At 36.4% G+C, this 11,020-nt stretch overlaps 1 protein-coding gene across 1 annotated transcript in view; it reads right to left on the reverse strand.

Moving 5' to 3' along the window:
- Positions 1 to 482: 482 nt before the first annotated feature.
- The window catches only part of LOC113234899 (long-chain fatty acid transport protein 4-like), a 14,523-nt gene continuing 3,985 nt past the window's right edge, over positions 483 to 11,020 (reverse strand). Inside the window, exons 2-13 of the mRNA XM_026470422.1 lie at positions 8,567 to 8,811; positions 7,480 to 7,630; positions 6,657 to 6,894; positions 6,173 to 6,422; positions 5,811 to 6,012; positions 5,593 to 5,703; positions 5,392 to 5,473; positions 5,140 to 5,270; positions 3,665 to 3,815; positions 3,255 to 3,412; positions 1,689 to 1,842; positions 483 to 821 (exon numbers count right to left, since the gene is read on the reverse strand). Of these exons, the coding sequence (XP_026326207.1) occupies positions 664 to 821; positions 1,689 to 1,842; positions 3,255 to 3,412; positions 3,665 to 3,815; positions 5,140 to 5,270; positions 5,392 to 5,473; positions 5,593 to 5,703; positions 5,811 to 6,012; positions 6,173 to 6,422; positions 6,657 to 6,894; positions 7,480 to 7,630; positions 8,567 to 8,811 (2,031 nt within the window). The 3' untranslated portion in view covers positions 483 to 663. The remainder of the gene's footprint in view (positions 822 to 1,688; positions 1,843 to 3,254; positions 3,413 to 3,664; positions 3,816 to 5,139; positions 5,271 to 5,391; positions 5,474 to 5,592; positions 5,704 to 5,810; positions 6,013 to 6,172; positions 6,423 to 6,656; positions 6,895 to 7,479; positions 7,631 to 8,566; positions 8,812 to 11,020) is intronic.

Below are 11,020 nucleotides of genomic sequence, written 5' to 3' on the forward strand. Positions count from 1 at the left end.
GCCCTTTATAGTTGACGTCAAGTGTTAAAAGTCACATTGAAGTTATGTCCTTTATATACAATAATAATATTGTTTATAATTTGTTTTAAAGAAAGAAAGAAAAATTAAGATTTTTTTTTAAATAAAAAGGCTAATTAAATTACAATGAGTGTTTCTATATAAAATGTCTCATGTGTATTTAATTTTAACAAAAATAAACTACTTAATACCAAAAATATATTATTTTAATTATTTCTTTCTTCTAACAGTGTTTGCCCTCAAATGCCTTTTCAAAGAAATAAGGTTAAAAATTAAACACCGTATATTTCAATGTGGTATATTCACTATACACAGTCAGTTTGATAGTAAAATGAAGCTTAAAGTACATAATATAAAACTTCCTTTAAGTCATTAATATACTTATATTTACTTCATATTAACTTACACAAATAAGAAATAAGTACAAAATGTTTAACAAAAACTTTTTCACAACTATCGCAGCATTCATTACATTGTTTCAAACTTTTAAAATAGTAAGTCTTTTACCGTTACAAAGTTAGCGCTAATTTGTAACACAGTTTTTTTTTTCTTTCATTTCCATATGGTAGTGAAATAGATCATATTTACTTGTAATTGTTCTTCAACTCGCAATTATCACAGCACTGAATTAATAATAAATTAATATCAAAGTCTAATAGCTCCAGACATAATTTTTGCATATTCCTCGTTACCTAGCGGTACGTATTTGTCCAATTTCGCATCTAAGTAAAATAACTTATCTGTAACTACAGCCGGATTGTACCCCTCTTTTTGTAAGTCTACTTTCCTCATTTTGAAAGTACCTGAAATTGCAAAACATAAAGTTAAATTTAGATGAAATTATAATATTGGATCATTTTTAAAATTCATCGCTCAAAACTCTCCCACATCCAAAGAAGATTTCTTTATGAAAAGTAAACATAGTTCAGAAGATTATTGTGTAGTGTAAATAAATTATTTTTGCTTGATAAATGGCTGTTACGTCGTGAATAGTATTTAGGGGCAGTATCAGTAGAGCTCCTTGTGAAAGAGTTCGTCCAGGGAAGTACTGCCTCCTTGCCTATTTCTGCAGTGCACTTCGAATCTTTGCGATTTCAAACTCTGAGTGGCACTGCAACTGTTATGGACAGGCGTGTCGTTCACAATCAGGCGCACGACTTGTTCTTCCTATCACTTAGTATCATAAAAAAAAGGTACCTAGGAATGATAAGTCTGAGGTTAACATAAGTGAAGCTAATTAGATAACAATATTTAGGCTGACACTTGAACATAGACCCTGCTCTATTGATATAAACGCAACTGTTATATTTGTAATAGTAATACTTGTTTTATCGCATAGATATGTACTGTTAGTGTGAGTAAAGTACATTTACCTTTAATAAATGTAATCTTTAACAAAACAAACAACCTTTTACTGGACATTCATGCATGGATCATTATTCGAAACCAAAGATTTGCCATAGTATTTGGTTTTGGAAATTTGCCATAATCGCCACTCCTCTTGACTGACAGGTTATCGATCCCGGTAGACTCCGCTCTCTGTGTTACATTCTATCTCCGGCACAGGGATACGCTTCTTTCAGGCTCTAGATGTATCCCTTGATCTAGTATAGATCAGATGCATTTATTATATCCTAGACAACAGAAGTCTTATACAGCGCATTACTTACCAGTCATGTCAACACTGGTCATTACCCTGAAGAAAACGGGCCTCGCGTATTTGGGCAGGTCCTTTGCGATCGCTTTGTTCAATTTATCCAAATCTAGAGAGTCATCCGTGTCTACGATACCACACATGCCGGCGCGGCCTTCTATATTCGGAATCTACATTGAGAAAAAAATACGTGTAAGATCAGAGGACAAAAAGTAACGACAATGGACACTCTCCGTCCCTCCCTAATTTCGATACCGCACCACGCCCCGCACATTGACGGTCACATTGACTGAACGACAACAAGGCTGTCGGCGAGCCGTTTTTGCGCTAAGACGGCTTTGATGTTTGAATATAGTTTTCATTTATTTACTACGAAACGTGTACGTTAATATATAACATCATTGTACGTTACTATTTATAGTCGAATTGTGCCGTACACAGCACAATTCTCGATATATGTTTATCATTATCTAAACAGGACAAAGAGATGAATTTCTTTCTTTTCCGAAAGATGAAACGAAGATAAAAAAAACTTGATCTTAGGGTCGTATTCCAGAACTCTACTCAATGCTCAAGTCAGGACTTGAGCAGACTTGAGTATGATTTCAAGCACTGGAAATACGACCTTAATGGCAAGGACTTGAGTATGATTTTCAGTGCTTTAAATCATAATCAAGTCCTGGCTTAAGCATTGAGTAGAATTCTGGAATACGACCCTGAGACTCATTCAGTTTTTGTTTTCTTCATTTATTTAGTACAGAGTAATGTATAATACAGAAGTTGTAGCAACTTGGTGAGCTAGTAGACAAACGTTCTCGAATTTTCAATTTGTATTGCCGATAAATATTACGTAGTGAATATATCCAATTATTGACTAGGTAATAATAAACTTGGACACGCAATTTCAAATACCTTGGTTTAACTTATTTAAAATTACTTGTCCAAACTACAACACTTTAAGTGCTTTTAATATATTTTTTAAGTAAATCTTTAATATTATTCCAGTTAGTGAATTAATGAAAAATATAATATTATATCGATATAAATAGCTAACGAACATACTCGTATGTAATTATTAGGATTCTATTAATATTATTAATTATTATATGTAATTATTAGGATTCTATTAATATAACAGATTCGCTTTAGAATTTTCGTTGTTGCCGCTCGACCACGTAACGTAATTGTACGAGAAAGTGATGGGTAACTCTGCCACTTCACGCACACATTTGCGCGTGTGCAGATAGCGCCGTGCTGTATATAGTAGTAGTAGGTAAATAACTTTCGACCGTTGTATACAGTATCCGGGGTATGTGTATGATGTTAAGTCAGATAAAGTTTAAACTGTACTTTCACTCAACAATTTTTTGGGCTACGTCAGAAAATTCAATACTATGATCCCTTCTTTTAGGAAACTATGTCAAAAAACACTTGATGTGATACATGACTCCTTACAATGAACGTATTATGACAAGTGATTCGATCCACAAACTGTGAGTACTTCGGTAACAGCCTATTTCAAACCATAAAACTACGACAACAGCAGTTTAGCAGTAAAAGGAAAATTCTCACAAAATCATACCTCTACACCATAAACAACGGCGTCTCTCTGATCAGCACATCTGGATATCGCTGCCTCGACTTCGGTGGTACTGACGTTCTCTCCTCTCCAGCGGAAGGTGTCGCCAGTTCTATCTTTAAAGTACAAGTAACCTAGGTCGTCAGATATTAGAATATCACCTGAAAATAATAAACAGTATTAGGTAGATAAGTTTATGTTATATCCAGATTAAATAATTCTGACCGCTGGATTTGAAATCCGTTCAGTTTTTATTAATATTTATGTATACTTTCAGGATGTCGCATGAGATAATATTTTACAATGATGTTTCCGTATCTCGTTTATCATTATGCACTGTCTTATGAAAGATACAAGAAGATATACCACCTCAAAAAGTAAAAGTGAATTGGTTATTATGTATAAGTCTTTACCTGAAATGAAAGCTGAATCTCCATGAGCTAAGACGTCTCTGACTATCTTTTTCTCAGAAGCCTCTTTGTCAACATAACCGAGGAAAGCCCTTGATGGGTTATTGGGCTGGATCTTTCCGATGAACACTCCTGGCTCATTTGGTTTTGCCAACTAAAAACAAAAAGTCAATACTTAATCAAGTTTCTAGCATGTGTGCCAAAATACACTGGTTTTTATTGTTGACTATGGCTGCGCATCGCTGGCTCTCTGATCGTACTGAAAATTTGTCGGATGAGCAGTTTATAGCTGCTGCGATATTATGGACGCTCACTAATAAAGCGCTGTATAAGGTTTATACTTTCGCTAGAAGTCTGTTGTAATGTAAGCATGAACTCAAACGATTGGCGCTTACGTAATAAGTGTCATCGAAATGGAATGATAATGTTTTACTAGTAGACATTTCACTGTTTATCAAATACCATGTAAAGTACCGTGAACGTTGATACGTATGTATACAATTATGTGTAATACAAGTGCGAGCAATCGACGGAGACAGCTAAATCAAACTTTAACACAACATCTGAATCAGCCTCGTGTTCAATGAAAGGAAATTAAGTTCATTGGCTATCTTAATAGTAATAGCTCAGTATAGCGCGCCTCCTAAGCCAAAGGCTAACTTACTGGCCCTCTTAATAGATAGCAATGTAATGTCTATGTGACATTGAACTCCTCCCTGTTTTCTTTGGAGTCAACGTGTGATTACGTGTGGGTTGGTGCTGGCCTCCAGGAAGGGTGACAGAAACCACATTTAAAGAGTCTCTTACTAAAGCAGTAAATTTCGAGAGTCATCAGTCGTCAATGCGCGCCATTTCGCCCGGTCCTCTGCTCGTTACATCCATCTGCTGCCAGCAGTCCTTCGCAAATCGTCACTTCATTTGGCCATAGGGTGTCCTACACTACGTTTACCGAGCCGTGATCTCCACTCAAAAACTCGCTTCCCCCATCGGTTATCGGTTCTTCGACATATATGGCCAGCCCACTGCCATTTCAGCTTGCTTAATCTACCAGCTATGTCGGCGGCCTTAGTTCTCTGTCGGATAAACTTGTTCCGTACATTGTCCATCAAAGAAACTCCGAGCATACCTAGTTCCATAGCTCGCTGAGCGACTTTCAAGTGGTGAAGTAACCGTATCGTGAGTGTCCACGTCTCGGCACCGTATGTATCTAGAACGCACTGATTGAAAACCTTTGTTTACAAGTTTTGCGGTATTAGAGATTACCTCAAGCAAATCCATAAAAACTATTTAAAAACATGTACCTACATATATACGACAACCTCTGGGTGGTCCAAGGGTTTACACTGTGGACGCTGTAAGAGAAACTGGTGTGGGTTTTCTAGTTAGTATCCTAGAGTGAATTCCGTTGCTCTGGTACTTGTGGTACAGAGAATTCCTTAATTTGAGACCAGGTAATTTTGAGTGGTTGTGAAGCATACCTGACACAGTCCACGTTTATTTCTGACAGGTTCGCCAGTTTCAGGATCAACTTTAAGAATGGCAATGGGATATACGGCTGGAATAATTCTCGATATAAATCCTATAGCTCCAGTCTTATTGTCCACATTCACTGTAACAAAAGATATGACGTTTTAAAACCAGTTTCAGATTATGGACACGACTATGCAAAGATTTGTTCCGGTTAAATTATTTCAAAAGATTGTTATGAGATGTTGACTAAACATTCTTACCTATGTTTGCATTTCCTTCCGTCGCACCATAGAACTCGACGACCCTTTTGATGTTGAAACGTTTGACGAAATCCGTCCAAATCTGGAAGTGACAAATCTCATTAAGTCTATCGTTATTTAGATAGAGTAATGGTAGGGTTTATATTTGAGGTTGTTCATTTAATACCAATTATCGACTAAAAAAACCCATAACATACGTACAACAGGTCTCATTCCATTGCCGTATACTGTTCGTACTGTATGTTGCTTGTCAGTTGGTGATGGAGGGGTCGCCAAGACGTATCGGCACATCTCTCCAATGTAATGGGCCGCCTAAATAACAGTTGAATGTTATATATGATATACAGTACAGGGTAACAATTAATTGATTTGTGTTCAAAAAGTTTAAAATTACTATTCCGATTTAACTCAAAACTTACCGTGGCTTTGTACTTGATACAATCAGGGAAATAAGCAGAAGCAGAAAACTTTGTCCTTATGACGACAGTACAGCCGAAGATGAAGGCTTGTCCAACGGTAACGCAGCCGCCAGCGGAATGGTACAACGGCATGGGGCAGTAGATGATGTCACTCGTTTTAAGGAAACCGAGGTAATGTAGTCCGGAGGACATGAAGCACATTCTGCAACAGAATAGAAAGATTCTTTAAGTACTAAATGCTGTAACGAAATAAGTATAAATGTTGCATAAACCTTTCTTACATCAGTTTTCAACATTCTCTCCAGTTTAGTACATATTGTTACCGATTAAGATTGACATTGAAAAAGGACAAAAACAATTACCTAGAAGAAGAAATCACAGCAGCTTTCGGTAATCCAGTAGTTCCAGAAGTATAAATGTAGGTCAGCTTGCCATTAAATCCTTCACTATCTGATTGGAACCATTGGCCAGGTTGGGTAGCTTCTAGCATAGAAGTGAAATCATTCGTAGAGTCAATGACTTGCACGACATTGGATGACGTGTTTAGTGGACGGCGCTTATATTTTAATAGTTTAATAGCAGGATTGAGTTCTTTCTTCATTTCTTGTATAGCTGGAAAAATGTTTTATTGCCATTAGCATGTTTCTCGTGGGTCGTACTCACGTCAAGCTCACATTCAAGAGGGTACGTTTTAGAAAGTGTTAGATTAGTTTTCGCTGTCATTTTTAGTTACACATGCTTGTAAGATTCAATTATTGTTTAGCAAAAAAAGAACTTACCTATATGGATAGCATGCATTATAATGTCACGTATAAAGCCTTTAATTATCTAATTATAATTGCTCACCATCCTCATATTCGCTTCCGTAAATGACAGCGTCGCACTTGGCAATGTTAATGGAATGTAACAAAGCGTTGCCAGTTTGATTGGTGTTGATCAGTGGTGATATACCACCAATGCGGGCAGTCCCCAACCATGTAGCAGGCATTTCAGGGCAGTTACTCATGAGGACACCAACTGTGTCTCCTCGCTTTATACCTTGAGCTTTGAGCACGGCAGAAACTCGTAAACTGAAATCTTCTATCTGAAATTTAGAGAAATAATCATGAGGTCGAAAAAATATTTGCGATATAAAATCATTCTGCGACCTATAGGGACATTGCTTTACATTTACCTAACAGTTGCCGTCCTATAACTTTCTGCAATGCAGGATAGAGATACAAATCAGTTTCCACAACAATTTTCGGATGCTTCAATTAAAGAAGTACCTAACGTAGTGATGTAATAAATGTAATTCCTGCTATTTGAACGACAGGTAACATTAAAAAACATGAATAAGTAATTAACGTTTTAGTTGGTACAAGTACTCGTAGTTTGAATTTGTAAATTTAAAGATTTTGTATCGCAATTAAATTACCTATAGAGAAAATTAATAGATTTTCTTCAAAAAATACGAGTTATGCAATCATCATAAAATTACAAGTATGGAATTAAAGCCGATAGCCTTTACATACATAATTTCGATATGAATACGAAGTTAGAAAATTAAAACTCTATTTGCACAACTTCAATTGATTAAAATATTTTTAATTAAACAAATTTCATTAAACAACCAACTCTAATGGGAGACCGATTTACATAATATATTGTATTACGATTTCTAATGTACCTGCTGGAAAGTCCAAGTTTCATCTTCGAAGAGGAAACATGCTTTATGAGGATGTTTCTTGACCATCTGGTGGAAGATATCAGGCATTGACCAGTTCCTCTTTGAGAAATTCTTCGTTAATCTCAATATTTTTATATAGCACCATAGGGCACTGAAATAGAATATTTAGATTGGTTTAGTTTCTCTATGATGTTTTATAATTAAATATATATCGAGTTCTTAGATTTTCGCTGATGATTTTCTTTGAAAATTAAATTACTTAGTAGCAGTAGAGCTCCTTGTGAAAGAGTCCGTCCAGGTTAGTTACCTATTTGTGCCGCCAATCAGTAATATCAGCATTACTGTGTTCCGGTTTTGAAGGGTATAGGTGCTGGTGAAATTACAGGCACATGGGACAAGTCAAATTATGTCTCAGGGTGACGGGCGCAGTGGTAGTGCCCCTCAGATCTTTGCAATTTAAAGCTCTGAGTGGCACTGTAACTGTTATGGACAAACACGTAGCTTAACATCACGCGCACGACTTGTTCATCCCGTCACTTGATGTTATAAAAAAAAAAATTCCGAGTCTAAGGCTCAACTCACACTGCGGCAGAGTCGAAGCGTCGCGACGCGTCATGTTTTTCGCCTATAGCATATTCGTCTGTATTTTCCAATTATTAAGGTACAAATTTGTGTTTTGCAAATATGGAATCAAGCGGCGACGTGCGTCGCCGCGCGTCACTTGGGCGCCGTGAGGCGTCAAACACCGACCAAACTGTGATCCTAAGCCTCCTAAGAGTTGAGCCTAAGTCATGCATATCTATATCAGTCAACCGCGATCATGTGACCTGTAACAATACGCTATTTAGGTCCAGAAAAAATAGTGTCGTTTTCGATTAAATAGATATCTATTCATTGATATTTTAAACATGTTGTTATTGAGATTGTCCATTGCAATAGTGTAATGTAAAACGCAGGGAACAAAGTAGTTTTAAATAGAGACATTATTTAAACCCTCCAGCCGGATGTGATTACAAAGTCGTTTCAATTTTATATGGTAGTCACGATCAGCAATCATACGCAAAAAGAGCATATTAAAAATACTTACGACATGTCCCGTTTAAAGGTCCTAATGGCAATATAGATCCATTTCAAATTGAATAGTATGAGGTATGCAAGCACAAGACTACCAAAGACAATCAGGCTGGTCTGCCAGTCTTTGAACACCCATGCGACTGTGCACCCAGCTACGAGCACTCCAAATGCGATAAGCATTGCTATTATTTTTGCCCAATTCGTAGGATCGTCTTCAAATGTTACTTTGCCTTTCTCTGCATCTTTTACACTCGTCATCTGAAAAAACAATAAATTTTAGAGTATGTATAATTAATACAAAAATCGAACACAAAGAAAAATACCTTCGACCCGATAGAACTTGAAACTGCCAACTAAGCTACAGAATAGATATACACATAGAAAAATTTCGTCGACCTACTAACTCAACATGCTATTGCAGTTGGTACGTTATCGTACGGTGGGTCGACGTTGGTTCAAGTCCAATCGGGTCTTTATGTTTTTTTTAAATTATTAATTATAACAAACCAGTGGAGTTATTTCACAAAAAATATATGAATATCACGGTGGTTAAAAATCGTGAAATTCGATAAAAAAATCTATAATTAGAGTATGTAGCATGTCGGCTATACCAACAACAAATCCATTTTGTACATAAAGATGTCTGAACCAAACGTTTAGAAAATCTCTTAATAACTTCACGCGATTACTTCTCAACAATTCTAACGTACGTTACTCAATAAGGACGATTACAATAATTATAAATTAGAGTAGCAGTAGCTCTTGTGGAAGAGTGCGTCCAGGGAAGTGCTGCCACCTTACCTATTTCTGTCGCCAAGCAGTAATGTGAGCATTATTGCGTTCCAGTTTGGAAGGGTAAAGGCTGGTGAAATTATAGGCACATGAGGCTTGTTAACTTAAGTCTCAGGGTGACGTGCGCAGTAGCAGTGCCCCTAACATCTTTGCGATTTAAAACTCTGAGTGGCACTGCAAACGTTATGGATAGGTGTGTCGCTTACCACCATGCGCACGACTTGTTCGTCCCGTCACTTGTATATCTTCTATATATATTATATACTGAAAAATTTGTGGAATTTCATCTATTTGTCAAGTTTTATGGCAATCGATTAACGGAACGGTTGGGTGAAATCCAACAAACCAGATTCATCCCCTAATTTGCCACCCTTCGAGGTGGAATATTTTGTTCAAATTTGAACCCCGTTCAAACAAAAAAGAATCATCGAAATCGGTTGATGAATATCGGAGTAATCGCGCAAAATACACACAAAACCAAAAAAACAATCGAATTAAGAACTCTGAAAAAATTATCGATTTAAACTGCAAGGCTTGAGATGTGTCGGTGTTAAATTATTATCACAATATGTATATCAGAAATGCAAAAACAACGTACACGTTATGTGGTGACGACTCTTGCTTGTGCTGATTATAACCAAAACCATTGTTCACACTATTGTTGTTCCATATACGCACATAAATCAGCGCGGTTATTACACCTATACACTGTAGGATGTAACTACTTTAATAGTTTATACATATAACCGCAAGGCTAACATAATCAAAATTGAATCATAGGCTATGCTAAGCTAATGCAATTCAAAGTCGTTCAAGACCTATTTATAAATTTTAAACATTTCACATTACTTAATTAAATAAAAAGCTTTTGTTATGAGATCGTTACTTAGTTGTAAGACATTATAAAAACTATACCTTGTACGTTTATAATTCTTGTGTCAGTTAAGTATGTATTTATTTTAATTACACATTTTACGACTGGGTTCGTTTTCAATTTCAAATCATGAGTGTTTTATAACATTTGTTTAAAAATATGAGTAGAATCATATACGTATAGCATCATAGATCATTTGTCGATCTCAGTGGCCCTACAGATTGCAATGTGGGAGCTGAATGAGGTCTCGGGGTCGATTCCCGATAAGATCAATTTGGGACATGAACTTTTCTAAATAGATTTTGGTCTGGGTGTTCTAGGTTCTAGCACCCCGGGGTGAATTCGGCTATTCCGGTACTCATCATCTTACATCAATTTCCCTAGTTTGAGACCAAAGTCCCCAGTCTGATAATTTTCTTGAAACCACCATACAACCACCACAAAACCACTGTTCATTAAAAGTCCATTGAAACTCGAACTCCACTGAGATTATACGAGTATTGCAGTTATGATAATATCGACACCAGAAGTATCAATTACTCGTAATGTGACGGCCAAACCACGGTTTTTCAGGAGAGCCAAAAACCTATTTCATTTTTTTAAATCTGTTTATAATTGTCTGCTCCAATTTTGATTGTGTCTGTGAGCAAAGTTTATTAGAATTTCCTCTTCTTTCATGCTATATACGAAAGATTTAGGAATGCCCAGTGGTTTAAAATATAGCATGTCCCTTACATTAAAAATGATATTTAGCTGTGCCTTACGTTACTAATATTTTATGTGTAAACCATCGAGCATAGT

Source organism: Hyposmocoma kahamanoa, unplaced genomic scaffold, assembly GCF_003589595.1.
Source record: "Hyposmocoma kahamanoa isolate Upper Pololo Valley unplaced genomic scaffold, ASM358959v1 102, whole genome shotgun sequence".
Taxonomy (NCBI): domain Eukaryota; kingdom Metazoa; phylum Arthropoda; class Insecta; order Lepidoptera; family Cosmopterigidae; genus Hyposmocoma; species Hyposmocoma kahamanoa.